This window comes from Electrona antarctica (genome assembly GCF_951216825.1).
Source record: "Electrona antarctica genome assembly, chromosome: 21".
NCBI lineage: Eukaryota > Metazoa > Chordata > Actinopteri > Myctophiformes > Myctophidae > Electrona > Electrona antarctica.
The window spans coordinates 26,925,056-26,939,693 of NC_136802.1; the positions used below are offsets into that span (position 1 = coordinate 26,925,056).

The 14,638-nt window shown below is 41.5% G+C and overlaps 1 protein-coding gene across 1 annotated transcript; it reads left to right on the plus strand.

Moving 5' to 3' along the window:
• Positions 1-144: 144 nt before the first annotated feature.
• zdhhc21 (zDHHC palmitoyltransferase 21) lies at positions 145-13,980 on the plus strand. The gene is made up of 8 exons (XM_079490968.1): positions 145-190; positions 1,784-1,975; positions 4,201-4,299; positions 5,512-5,623; positions 5,767-5,905; positions 6,748-6,864; positions 9,435-9,478; positions 9,727-13,980. Exons 2-8 carry the CDS (start codon positions 1,822-1,824, stop codon positions 9,854-9,856), a joined length of 795 nt encoding a protein of 264 aa, XP_079347094.1. The 5' UTR covers positions 145-190; positions 1,784-1,821; the 3' UTR covers positions 9,857-13,980.
• Positions 13,981-14,638: the final 658 nt, after the last annotated feature.

Genomic DNA, 14,638 nt, shown 5'->3' on the forward strand with positions numbered 1-14,638 from the left:
AAAAACCAGCAGCATCCCGCCAGGCTATGGCATGTTGTGCAGTGTACTGCACTGCGCTCTTGCACAGCAACCGGTGGAGCGAGTCAGTCCTCCTCCTCCACCTCCACCACCCACCTTCCTTACCCACCCATCCATACACCAGATGAGGAAGTGTTCATCACACCCGTGTGCAGTTGGCTTTCAATAACAAGTATGTATTTTTATGGTTTCGGGTTTCATAATTCATCCATTCATGACATCCGCGCGGGATTACAATTAGGCCTACAAATTATTTTTTTAATATTGAACCTTTGTTAGTTAGATTAGCCTTACAGAGATAGATATGCTACAACGTCAACAACAGTAGCTTGCTAACCCATATTATAAGCAGTGTATCTTACCAGTCATCAGTGATGAAGACATGAAGTAACCCTACTTTTCCGCTAGAATCCAAGCTAATAGCTCGGTTTGTATTACATTATTTCACAGTGATCCCCCCAACTGTCTTCGCATCTGTTTTGTGTTTTGACTACGTTTTTGATTGATTGATTGAAAAATGTATTAACAGTTTGCAGAATTACAGTACATTTCAAGCACAAACTCAATACAAAGGCTGTTAACTGTGAGTGGACGACCCAATTAAGCATTACACTTGTTTCCAATAGGGTCCACAATGTTCAATTCATCAAAAAGTATGTACGTGGTGGACAGTCACAGTATGTATGACTATGAACTGCAGGAGCAGATATTAGTAAAGGTGAAATATTACAGTGAAGTTGCCTGGGCAGGGTGGGTCAGGGTGGTGCTTCACAGATATGCAGAATGCAGACAATAGACACATACTTGACATACCAAGTTAGAAGGCCTGGTGTGTGTCATACACCTTGGCAGAACAGAATTACACCTTGGCAGAACAGAATTGTGCAATCTATTTAAGTTGGTCTTGGTTGCATGACTTCCTCTGACTTCCCCACCACACACACACACACACACACACACCTAGATATTATGGTATCAGGTGTCACACAGCCTAAGGTGACTTAGCTGCAATTTGCAACTTTCTAGACTTTTTATAATGGGATGAATCTAGAGTTGCAATACTCTAGATTCAAGTGATTCTTTTTCTAATTGAGTACAGACGAAAAATAGTCTAAGTCCAAATTTCATTCTGACCCCTCCACGAAAAGGCCTCGTTGTCCTGACCCCTTATCTATCATTTATACATTATGGATAAATAGTGTGGACTTAGACTGTTTTTCGTCTGTGGCATTCAATTGTTGGAGTTTGGAAGCACTCGTTTTTATTAACGGGTTGTGCTGCTGCCTCCTGCATTATGTGCAAATTCGAAACAGGTGGTACGCAGGGCCGTTCAGTGACTTTGACGAGTGCTTCCAAACTCCAACACTTAAAAGAATCACCTGCACAGAATTTCTTGCCAGAAAGTAGCTCATAACATGTCTACGGTGGATTTTTATGAAACAAATGCTATGCAGATTGGAGTTGCAAATTGCAGCTAAAGGTGACTATACTATACCGGTCTTGTATTAACCTTTAATACTGTTATTGATGAATGAGTTAAATGTCATTACCAGTTGCATTTTAGTTATTATTGAGGTACTATGTTATTATCCCTAACTAACATATTTGGGAGAGATGAGCCAAACGCAGACTGCTGAGACAAACATACAAATTACGCATCTCGCACACAGGACACTGACAGAACGAACCATGGACTCAATATTTACTGGTCGTCAAGCAGCATGCTTAAAAGTTTTTGTTTTTGTTTTTATCCACTGTGTTGTAGGTTTTGGGTCTCTCTAGGTCCTCTACTTCACAGTAGCCATGAAGCTTCGACTGCACTTTGTGGTTGACCCCATGGGTTGGCTGTGCATCAGTGTGGTGTTTGGCATCTGGTTGTACAACAGCCTCTTCGTTCCTACGTTAGTGCTGCTTCCGCACTACAAAGAAGGACACATCCCCTGGGCCATAGTTATCTGTGAGTGTCCCCCACCCCCAACTCTCTTTTTGACCCCTTTGACTTCTTTATGGTAAGATTTGGGTTATTCCACTTTTGGCGTCTTTCTTAAACCATTTTGGGGCGGGAACCCCTTTAGCTATTGAAAAATAGCAGATCTACAAGCTGAACTTGTAGGTCTGCTATTCGTGAAAATGTGGCGCAAATCTTTGAATATATATTCTTTCAGAGCGAACGTTTTTAACTAAAATCTTTGCTTCTGGGGGGGTCCCTGGAACAACATATTTTCAGATGGGGGTCGGTGGCCAATTACATATCATTTATGGCGTCCTTGACATGAAATATTGAGCACCACTGACATAGAAACATGGGTATTTCAGAAAACTGGGATCAGGATTTAGAAGACTTTTTTTTTTTAAATCGACGTCAGGCCTAAATGGGTTAAACGGTGGTTTTGAGGGAGTGGCTATTATGTAATACTGCAGGGTCATAATAACAAAATAACAGAGGGTCATGTGTGAAATCTGTTTAAAACCAGTGGTTGACATGATGGACTGTATGAAACTCCCTCCAAAAGGGTTTCATTAAAGGTCAGACCACACCATTGCAACTAGTCGCAACTTCCTCCTTGCAACTAAACAGTTAAAGGCCGGTCCACACACATGCAACTCTTTGCAACTGCCATTCGGGATGATGGTTGCAACTTGCAAGGAGTTGCATTGGTGTGGACGCGACTCTCAAGCCCGTTTTTTTGTTTGTTGCCGCTAGTCACTGTGGCATACCCAAGACAGATAGCCATGCCCACACCAGGCGGGCACAGTCAACGCACGCTGTAGTCAAGGCAGACAGCTGTGTAGTTGAAGGACAACCGACGCGCACTTATGAGAAACAACAAAAATAAAACCATCGTGAAAACAGAAGCGCAACACGAGGATAAAGGAAACATTCAGTCCATGTCCGGTTTGCTAATTCACAACAACTACTACTACTTTGGTGTTGAAACTTTGAATTTCTCTATTATAAACTTTCACGACAGCTTAAGTACAAATATATTTTATGAAAAGGCTATACTACAGTGAATTCGGTTAACGGAAGTTGTTGTAGCCTATGTGGGGATTATCTGACGCGATCTGACGCATGTCCGTTATGAAAGAGTCTATCATGAGTGAAACAGCTATAGTCTATATACGAGTCTATAACTAGTCCTAACCTTACCTATAATACTAAATTATATAAAATTGTTTATAGGGTCAATGTAAGTAAAATAATATTGCCTTTCCATATGAGTATCTTTTTGTGTGCGTGTGACTGTGTGTGTGTGTGTGTGTGTGTGGGGGGGGGGGGTCTTAACCACCCCTCACTGGTGAAATCTTCGGGAGGAAAAACTGTCTAGTGTCTGGACTGGCCTTTTGGCTTTTAGATTGTCGTAGAGGTAAAACACGCCACAGAAACCCAGATTTATATTCTCCGCAGCAGTGCCTCCAACCCAGTCAGTCAGTACCAGGTGGTCCAACTATTTCATCCAATCAGGAGAGAGAATCCATTTATCGGATGACATTTTGTAGCGTTCCAAATCCAATTCAAAATGTGTCTGCTCATTTCTTTGTTTCATCATTTCTAATTTCACTTGTTTAGTCTGTATCCTGTAGGAGTTTTCTCTCCTGATTGGATGAAATTATTTTCACTTGCATGTACATTTCACACTTAAAGGAGAATTCCATACTAAAAGGCTTTCTTACCTTTCTTTGTAGTTGTTACGTGACGTCCCCACCAAAGAGGTCCAGGTGTTATTTTGTGCAAAAGCTCCTTATTGGCTATTTCCCCTACCATAAGCCATAAATGAATTGCATTGAATTGAATGGGGCTATGGGGTGTTGTGCTAATTCGCTTATTTCCATCGCTCAAAATTATATATTTTTTGTATATATCCTCTCTTCATAATGTAAATAATATCCCAAGCGGCACACTTTACTACTTATTTCGATGGAAATAAGCGAATTAGCACAACACCCTATAGCCCCATTCAATTCAATGCAATTCATTGAGGGCTTATGGTAGGGGAAATAGCCAATAAGGAGTTTTTGCACAAAAAAACACCTGGTCCTCTTTGATGGTGGCGTAACGACTACAAAGAAAGGTAAAAAAGCCTTCTAGCATCAAGCCAAAAATGTTACTCCCCAGGGTGAAAACCAGCTGTGCATGTTTCTGCACTAATCTCTGACATCATTTCACGTGTCTCACTTCAGGCTATTACATTGCGTCAGGCCTCTGCTTCGCAGCCCTGTTCAGAGCTTCCACAGCAGACCCAGGGCGTCTTCCCACGGACCCACAAATCCCTCTCTCTGGTAAGAAATACTAGTGGAAATTGTTCTCAGAAGCATTCTCCTTAAGGTTTTCATTTCAATGCCAGTGCTCGAACTAATACCCACATAGTAGGGTTGTCCCAATCCGATCACATGATTGGAAATCGGGGCCAATCATCGGAATGGATCCATATCCATATCATGATATTAGCCTGGATATTGTCTGTGATTTTGGATATTGTACTATTGTGATATGGCACAGGTGTTCTATGAAAATAGAATTATCGGATTGGGAAAAATCGGTATCGGCAGATACTCAAAATCAAAAGATCGGAATCGGATCGGGAGCAAAGAGAACAAATTAGTAGAAATGTCAGCTGGTGTAAATTAAAGCTGAACAGCTTAAATTGGATTTTTTTTTTAAATTCTTCTTCTCTTTTTCCCCTTTATCGGTTACTCTTCTTTATATGGGTGGGAGGGGGGGGGGGGGGTACTTGGGAGTAGGGGGAATACTGTTGGGGTTTTCTTTTCTTTTTTTTTTAGAGAAAAACATGCAATGACTACCATGAAACGCACCTACTGGTAAATATATGTATGTACCATGTACCTATGTATGTATTATGCAATGTGTCACTGCAAAGATGTGGATTCAAAATTCAAAAAATAATAATAATAATTGGAAAAAATGCATCGATGCTAATCTGTTTAGAACTTTAAATGCGATTTTGCTAGATACCTGGACGCTTGTTAACCACTTAAACCCTATATAGTAAATACTGTACACATCATTGACCGGAGTCCCCAGGGGTCTAGTCTTGAACCCCTCCTTTTTTCCTTCTACACAAAATCTCTTCGCTGAAAATATCCCATATAAAATCCCACAATATGGCACGCTGTGAGCTTGCAGATCAGACATTTTCACTGAATCTTAATAGCCCTTGAGATAAGCGACACTAGCTCTTAGGAAACTCCTAAGCTGCTTGTCTGCAATTTGTCCAATTTGCATCACAAGCTTGTGATGCAAATTTTGCAATGTAACACTTTTTTTCCCCACTATTAATATACAATGAATAAAGAAAGGGCTTAAGTGGTTATGTAATAGACCGATTGCTCCTTCAATTATCAGTGCAAGGAGGCAATGCTGATGGCAAGTGAAACTACTGTCCTTAGGCACGGCCCATTTCATTTGAATTAGTTGTAAATATGTTGTGCACCACCTTGGGGGGCTTTAATGCTGTCCTCTTTATTTCACAGAGCGAGACCACTGGGAATTGTGCAACAAGTGCAATTTAATGAGACCTAAAAGGTCTCACCACTGTAGTCGTTGTGGCCATTGTGTACGCAGAATGGACCACCACTGCCCTTGGTAAGGCTCCCTGAAACTCATCTAAGCTGTATACAGAAGACATTATTGAAAAAAAAGAATCTTACAAAAACAAAGTTCCACTTTCAGGCATTGCTTTGAACTCTTAAGCATGTTTATTTCCTAATATCTTTATTCCCTTTCAGGATAAATAACTGCGTGGGAGAGGACAACCACTGGCTGTTCCTACAGCTTTGTTTTTACACTCAGGTCCTCAGTTTGTTCACCCTGGCCCTGGACTTTTGCCAGTATTATTACTTCCAGCCATTGATGGGACTAGACAAGGTAAAGAAGCTTTAGATCACAAGAAGCAAGGCACAGCACTGTCCGATTGAAAAGCCTAGCTGCTTTGATGACGATGTGCAGAGAGACACTGACAGTGTATGTCTGTCTGTGTGTTTCTGTGTGCAGAGATACACCGACAGTGTATGTCTGTCTGTGTGTTTCTGTGTGCAGAGAGACACTGACAGTGTATGTCTGTCTGTGTGTTTCTGTGTGCAGAGAGACAGTGACAGTGTATGTCTGTCTGTGTGTTTCTGTGTGCAGAGCGTTGCTGAAAATGAGCACTTGTACTACCCTGGGTAAAAAAAAAGACTCAGTGCTCAATGCTCTGTACTTTGGAATGGCAAGCTAAGGATATCAAGTATTTCAAGGATCTTTATCTAGGCGGGGACCGCATGTAATTCCGACGGAGCATTAGTCTGACATGCGTCCGCATGTCAGACATGTGCTGCTCCCATGCTTGCGGTTATGGTTAGATTAGGGTTTGAGGTGGCTTGTCGTTTGTCGGACCAATGACTAGTCTGAACTACGTACTGCATCCTATCTAGGCCCCCTAAACTGTAAAACAAAAAAGTGTTTGATGTATAATGGTGTAAAACTTTCGGAGCTTTAAAATATGACATATACCGAGGCTGCCAGGATTGTTTAATTACCATTGGAGCATACGCCATAGTATTCCATGAAAATAAAAATAAAAACAGCGAATTCAACACATAAAACAAATTGCGAGATTAGGCAGGGGAAGAACAAGGATTATAATGCGGGTTTAGCGGGTTATGTAGTCAATGTGTTTTAATGACATTTTGTTAGGACTTTTCCATTTAGCCTTTATTTGCCTCTTCCAGGATAAATTCACGACACACCATGAACTGGCACTGATCCGATTCTCGGCAATCATGGGCATGGTCATGTTCGGAGGCATGAGCAGCCTCTTCTACACTCAGATGACCGGCATCCTGTCTGTAAGTATACTGTAAACTGCCTCCACACATTCTGGAGCACGACGGCATGACATGACAGATGAGAATTAATGACGGATGTAAGTTATGAACAAGACGCCACAAGCGTGTGTCCTAGACCTAGACAGTGCCACACATCCACTTACATCCACGCAGGTGCTGAATGGAATACAAATGAAAAGATTAATACATGCTGGGGTCGTTGTGCGTGCACTGCACGGTTCCAATTAAGTTGATTTATTTACACCATACAGGGTATGGTCATATAATATACTATCTTCTCCATATATGTTATATGGGCATGCAAGGGACACAGGTAGACAGACGGATACAGATATCTCCATACTTTATGAATTGTTTGGGTCTGCGGTGCGACGTTGGTAATGTAAAGGACTAAAGGTATACCCTATCACAGCCAAGGTATTGATATTGTGAGATTTCTGAGCTGACGGTATTTATTTATTATTTTATGCGCACTTTGACGCGCAACTCCACTCACACACGAGTCGCGAGAGACTCATGATAGAGACAGACGGCGTCTACAAATTCCCCCCCGCCAACCCAAAATGAGACATGGACGACGAGACAGAGACCCACTTCTGGTCCGTTATTACAGTGTACTGCAGGCCAGCCATAGAAGCCCATTGAAAACTTTTGAAATGTATGGAGTGTCTTTGTCAACATATCTTTTGTTTGTTCAATAGGACGTGTATCACATTTAATTTACCACCTGAATGGGTTACCCGGGCCGTAATGCTAACAGAGCATAGGGGAGACGGCAGACAGGGAACCTGTCGCTTTTAAGGGTGTAGTGAAATGGCTTTATTTTGAACCTTTTCAACCTCAGACGGCAGAATCTTAGTTTCTGAACCAATCAGAGCGTTGCATCCCTCCAGGCTATGCACAGTGGTTTGTTTACAAGTGACAGAGAGACGGCAGCAAAGCCAGGTTATCTCTACCCTGTACAGTACACAACCTATATACATATTTTAGCTTGCCATGGGATATTTAGTCTCAGCCATGGGATGCTAGCTGAACGTCATGAAGTCAAACCATCCAACACTACTTTTATGAAACTAAAGTCAAAGATAGCGAGCGCTGCTTGTGATACGATCGGGTAACGACGCGGCCAACAGGATGCTAGCTGAACAGCCATGAAGTCAAACCATCTGACACTACTTTGATGAAACTGGAACCCGCCGCCATGATGCCTCATAATTCTTTAGGCTAACTAATTTGAGCATAACAGTGCAGTGCAGCTAAACAGTGCGTAGACCTGCATGAGAGCACACCCGCTGATTTAATGGGTAACACATTTGAGTCTCAGTCGAGTCACTGTACCCGCGGACCCCCACGCAGACCTCCGCGGGGACCCCCGCTGTACCCGCGGACCCCCACGCAGACTACTGCGGACCCCCGCGATTTTTACACATATGAGAGATGTTCTTTAATACCTGCCAAGCCAATGTCAACACTACAACCGACAGCTGTGTGTGAGGTGCGACATATAATGGTTTGGAGAATGGCCTACCTGAGAGTACAAATACAACCAAATGGACCCATAACAGTCCATTCGTACAGTCCCACAGTTTATTGTTATAAAAGGGTCCTTTGGTTCCATTTGTAGTAGGCTAAGGCTACACTCACAGTTAAGTCACCTGGACAGATTCTGTTGTTGTTTCCACACACACAAATACAGATATTTATTTATTTCATAGCACAATTCTGGAGATATAAGGCAGCAGGTGGTAATTCATTGATAATTGATCAATTCTTGTTTTTATTGTGTTATGTGTAATTTCAGACATTTAACACTGCCAGTCCACTCTAACAGACCCACACGCTTGCATAATAAGTTAAACAGCTTACATGTGTGTTAAGTAGAGTAAAGCTCACTTATCTTGGCTGCTAAGTACCCGTATCTGTAGCTGTCCTTGACAATCCTGTTATCCTCCCCGTCTAATTCACATGGTTAGTTGGAATACTGGAAAGCTCGCCTCAAAACACAAATCTGGTGGAACAGCTCAGCCAGGGGTTTCTAAACGTAACCCAAGTAAACTATGCTTAAACGGTTAAACCTAACCTCAGTAAAACGTTGCCAAAACCTAATAACCCTATTCCTAAACTTAACTCCGGTAAAACTATGCCCAACCCTAAACTCATTTTCTAACCTTATTCTCGGTAAAACAAATACAAGTTTACAAGAACCGCACCAGCGGTCGGCGGAAAAATAAAACGAGGGCGAGCGTGTTTTACGGCGAGCATTCCGGATACCGCCAGTTTGTTACATTAACTGACCCTCAAAAGGTCTTGCACTGGGCTTGTGGCGGAGAAATCCTGTTCAGTGGTTCAGTACATTCAAGGCACACATTGCAGTGGTCACTCGACTCTGTAGGTTTACACTGTATTACATTCAAAAGATCAGACCCTTCCTCACCCAGCTCAGTCACACACCTCTTCAGACTCCACCTTAGAAGCTTAGAGAGATATAGCCAAACAAATTGGTTGTTTTTTTATCACCTGCTACTATTTGTTTGAAACGTATAATCATTCACTTGTTTCTCCACAAACAGGACACCACCACTATTGAGAAAATGGCGCAGTTCTCAAGTGAAACGTGAGTCTCTTTAAATAACCTCCTACAAAGTTGTTTTGCACTTTATGTCTAAGTACCCCCCCCTTAAATCCCCCTAACTTTCTGAAAACTGAAATGATGGAGCTTGCACTAAAACGAATCTCACCTGCTTCTTTACAATGTAAACCTGTGATGTGACAATATAGTCTATTCTGATCCTGTTTGTGAATCAGCTATGATTGAAACAAACAGTCATGCAGATAATCGTGGTGCCCCCCCCCCCCTCACAGATTTGGATCAACAAGATCCTGGCAGTGGGCACTAGCGGAGGTGTTTGGCACGCACTGGAAGGTCCTCTGGCTCATCCCTCTCAGAAGCAGACGACCCCTCCATATCCACCACTATCGCACTCAAGTTTAGACGATGCAATGGAAACTGTTAACTCCTACCGGGTCCAGATGGTAAGAATTGCCCCCGTTCGGCAAAGGAGAGCCACTGAAAACACACTGTAGGCATCCATCTGCTTGTCTCTGTCACCTTCCTCTTCCGTGCCATGGCAACTGGGCACTGGGCAGCAGTCGTTGTGTTTACCAGTGGATACATAGAGCTTTCCCCCCCCCCCCCCCTTTCTCCGTTGTGCCCACATAGGCAGTAAAGCAGGGTCAAGTACAGTGTTCAACTAGCGACAAGGCAATGTTTTGTTGACCTCAATCATACATATTACTCACTGTGACTGCTGCAGTTGGTAAGCATTTAAAATAAGGCAATTGCATCGCAAGGACGGACATCGTCACCTTAAAGCCACTGGCAGAAGGGAACCATCTCAGGTTACTTTTAATAAAGAGCCTCCGCTACCAACTTTGAAACAACACGACAGACAAAACTACAATAACTCCAGTGTGGCCATAATAACGGCTGTTTGTTGATTTGTGCCTTGTTCTTATTTTCGTTTTATTATTTTACGTCTATATTTTAAGTTGTCGTGTGTGTGTGTGTGTGTGTGTGTGTGTGTGTGCGCGCGTGTTTTTTTGTTTTTTACGTATCTGGTTAGTGATCTCCCAGTGGAATAGATCAAATATTTCACCTGTCCGTGGAAGGAAGTGAAACCACTCACTATAAGGACACACAATATGAAGCGAAGGATGGAGCATCCATATATTGATAATCATTGTTTTTATACGGTTCTGTTGTTTTAATGAATTAGTATATTTATTATATTACAAGATTGTTTTGTCGACGCATGCACAAAGAAAACGCGAGTTGTTAACTTGAACATTGCTGGGATTCGCTGGATTATTAATATGTATCTGGGCACAGAGAGAATTTAAAATACTTTTTTATAGTGCTTTTTTTTCCATGCTGTGACAGTCAGCAGAGACTAACAGAATCTACCTTAGGCTGTATACACCACAGACATTTCTGTCACGTAATAGAATAACTGTTGGACCCTGTTGGACCCTACACATGGGTTGTTTTAGTGCATATATGTTTTCCACATGCCAAGATGTCTTTTGAATTCCACATTGAAATGTATTCCAAGTGTCTCTTCATGTCCTTCAGGTTAACTTAAGTCAACCTATTATTACCGTGGGCCCTATAGAGGGTTATGAGCTTGCATAAAGGCAGTGGCAAATCGAGTAGAGTGGCAAAGTGACTTTAACGTCGTTCAATGCAATCAGATGGGACTTTTCTGTTTGGATGTATGGGGCTGTCAAGGCCAGGAAGTAGTTTTTTTGAGCGTCATTCAAAACCCTGATAGGCTTGCGTATAAAGAGCCCCTGCCTGTCTGTACTGTGTGCACACGCTGTCCAGGACGCTGCTGCCGTGTCAAAACTCTGTGACTCTAAAGGTTTGGAGCATCCCGAGTTGTAGATATTTCTGTGCCTCAGTAGTGATAATTTTACATTGAGTAAAAATAATTATGTTCGTATAACTTAACGGAGTATGGGAGCTTGCTTTTTGTAAATGTAATTTGGTCAGGCACAATCATAATGTAACCATTATTTTTTTCATGTTTGGTAGGATTAGTTAGGTAAGGGATAATATCTGCCTAGGGGGTCATTGTCAGGAGATAATTCACCGACAGGGGGTTTAACCACTGACGCGAAGCCAGCTTATTACATGGCTTCTTAATACATAACTTAATAAATTGACCCCAAAACACAACAAAAGGAGATATTTCCTTGCTTGCGGTAATGAAAGTATTCCATAAGTGTCGCGCTGGTCGCGTCTGCCCAGCTGCAGCCGGAAAACAAGGAAGTGAGTTGATCAAATAGAATCTATTTTCGGGTACTGCTTCGTCTATTTCTCGCTCAGATGTTTTCCAAAAACATTTTTGAGAGCAATGTTCAGCTGTAAATGACATTGTGGCTGTCATGTTGGAAACGGCAGTAAATCAAGCGGGGCACAGCAGATGCTCCGATGGTTTGATTAGGCACCGGTCTGTTATAGAGCGGAGCGGTCTGTTATCAAGAAATAACACACCGCTGAAATCTGCGATTGACCATTCAGAATCAAGCATTCAACCAAGCCGTGTAATAATGTTTGTTATTGATTTACGGTTAGTTTTAGTTTTCTTTGCTTGTTTCTTTGTGTTGCCCCATATAGCCTTATTTTCTTTAATTAAGAGACTCATAGAAACCTCGCGTCAGTGACAGTGTCACCAGACTTTCCACCTCGAAGGACACTGTCTGCTAACCACGGAGCAAAGAGGCAGGCGGGGGCTTGTTGACCCCAAAATTGCAATTTGCTGTTGATTTTGTAAATGACTGGTCCGTGCCAAAATCCAAAATACCAAACACGCAGGCAAGGGAAAATATGCCACTGCGCCTCTATAAATAAATGGTCAATCTGCCCGTCCATGTGCTTCACACCAATGCACCTGCCCCAAAAATAGAGGCCCTTGTGTCTCTTCTATCAAGCTTTAGCATTTGAGGATGCAGTCAGTGGCACAAATGCTTTGTGTCTTTCATATTGTATCATATACTGTACATGACTTGTGACTTATACGATTTAGGTCTTATATATGAAGGATGGTCCTATACTCATGTAACGTTATTGTGTGTGAAGAATCAAAGGAGTCTTTGTGTGGCGGTGCGGTGTACAGCTGGCTGCCCTAGAGAATGGTTTCCATTGTATAACTGATACTGGAAAAAGGGACTTCATGTAAGGTTAAGATGAGTTGACGTGCATCTCTACCAGATATTTTCTATGCTACTTAGTTGTGAATGAACGATTAACATGCCATGTGAAATATTAAGTTTTCCAAGTAGTTTTAAGTGCCTGTCAAGAAGCTGTTATTCTTTTGCCAGTTCCCACTTAGCTCACACACACACACCTTGCGTTGGTCTTCGTACAAACCAAAGTCCTAGCTAATGGAAGAAATAAGAATTCAACTTATGAACATTCGTATCAACATTCGTATCAACATTCTGGAGGTGATGCTTTAATATATGCACTAATTTATTTAGCACACTGGTCCATGTGAATAAAAGTTTATGCTGTTAGTCAATTTTATCATATTGTATTGAACGGGTTTTAATCAAATTGCCATTTCTTATACTGTCTTGTATTTTGATTGATTTTCATCTTTTTTTGTTTTTCTAGAAATCATTATCATCATGACTCATTGATATTGAATTGTGATTTGAAATTGAATTAATTCAACGGCTGCTATTGCTTTGTAACATTATTTTTGTTTTTGTTTCAGGGATTATTGTTGTATTTATTTCAGGGATATGTAGATGACATGTACATAATTGGCATACAAAGAAGGTTTATTGATGTCTTAAGTTATTTTTGATCCTGTAATTGTTCAAGCAATAACCACTTATTGAAACAGTACAGCAATTGTAATAGTGGAGTGAGAGGTGAGTAAGTTACTGTTTAACTACCATTTAAACTGACATAGGTTTTTTTTGTTGTTTTTTTACACTTTTCACACATGCTCTATTGCCAAAAACACTTGAGAATTCGCTACTATAGAGTATTATAGTACTTATGTTACATGTTACATTTGCTAGTATGTGCAGCTTCACTCAGTATAATCTTAACATAGCAACGTGTTGACCTGAGCAGTTGGGGTTCAGACTCGGAGTTCCATTCAATGTTTTTTATTTGAATGAGGAGGAGGCAGCAGATCACAGATACAATATTTGCTACGTTCAGGACGATAGACTGCTCACTGCCAACCACATTATCTGGTGTTCCCCAGGGCTTTGTGTTCAGTTCTGTACTGTTTCTTATCCTTGTACCACCACAGCATATGGCCATGTTTCCCCACCTTTCCTTTTATCATGTTTACGTTCTCATGGATGTATGTTTTAGGGATGCGCCTAAAATGTCAAATCATCGTCTCGTCTCAAACGCTGGAACAATGAAGTTTTGAGAATTTTATTTAATGGAGTTTATATAATGGTAACAAACAAATAGATGTCCACTTCTTTCTCTCCAGCTTACGTATAATACATTGTCTATTATCCACTTTTGAAAATTGTAATATTTGTGATGATAGAGGTCATCATATAGTTATTAATATTCCAATAAATAAGATTCTGAGTAAATGTGAAGTGGTTTGTATTCTGTACTTAAAGTTAGTTTGTATCAGTTCCTTGCCCAGAGTAGTGACAGAAAATCACATCTCTTTGATGTGTGATGCCATAATCTCAGGTTTGCCTACACCCACCACCCCTCTGACTTGAGCATTCCATTCCATTCCCCCTGTTTGTTTCCAAACCCAGACTTCAGGGGGAGGGAAACAAAACAACCTATCCTAGCCTTTGTATTGAATGAGAGGCAGGGTGCAAAGCTACTGTGATTCAGCCAGAGATGTACAGTACATGAGAGAAATTATGTAGGCATAAAAGGGAATGAAATAATTATCCTATGAAAGTGCTCTGGCAGTGGTTGGCTGTGTGCACATGTCTGGACAGTGGGGAATACAATATCAACAATCAGGGGGCTCTGCCCCCTAAACTGATGAAGAAAAGATCATATGTCATATTTGTATCTCAGTGCAGTGGTCAGTGGCCTCAAAGGTAAATGTATTGTAATGTGTGCATGATCCGTGAACTTCATCTATGTTGCCTCTGCCTAAATAGTTACATGTTCGGCAATCGGCACATGCCGTGCCGGATTTATAGGAGTTGAGGCCCCTGGGCTAGAGCAATTTTTTAGCCCCCCCCCCCAGGCACTTACAGCCAC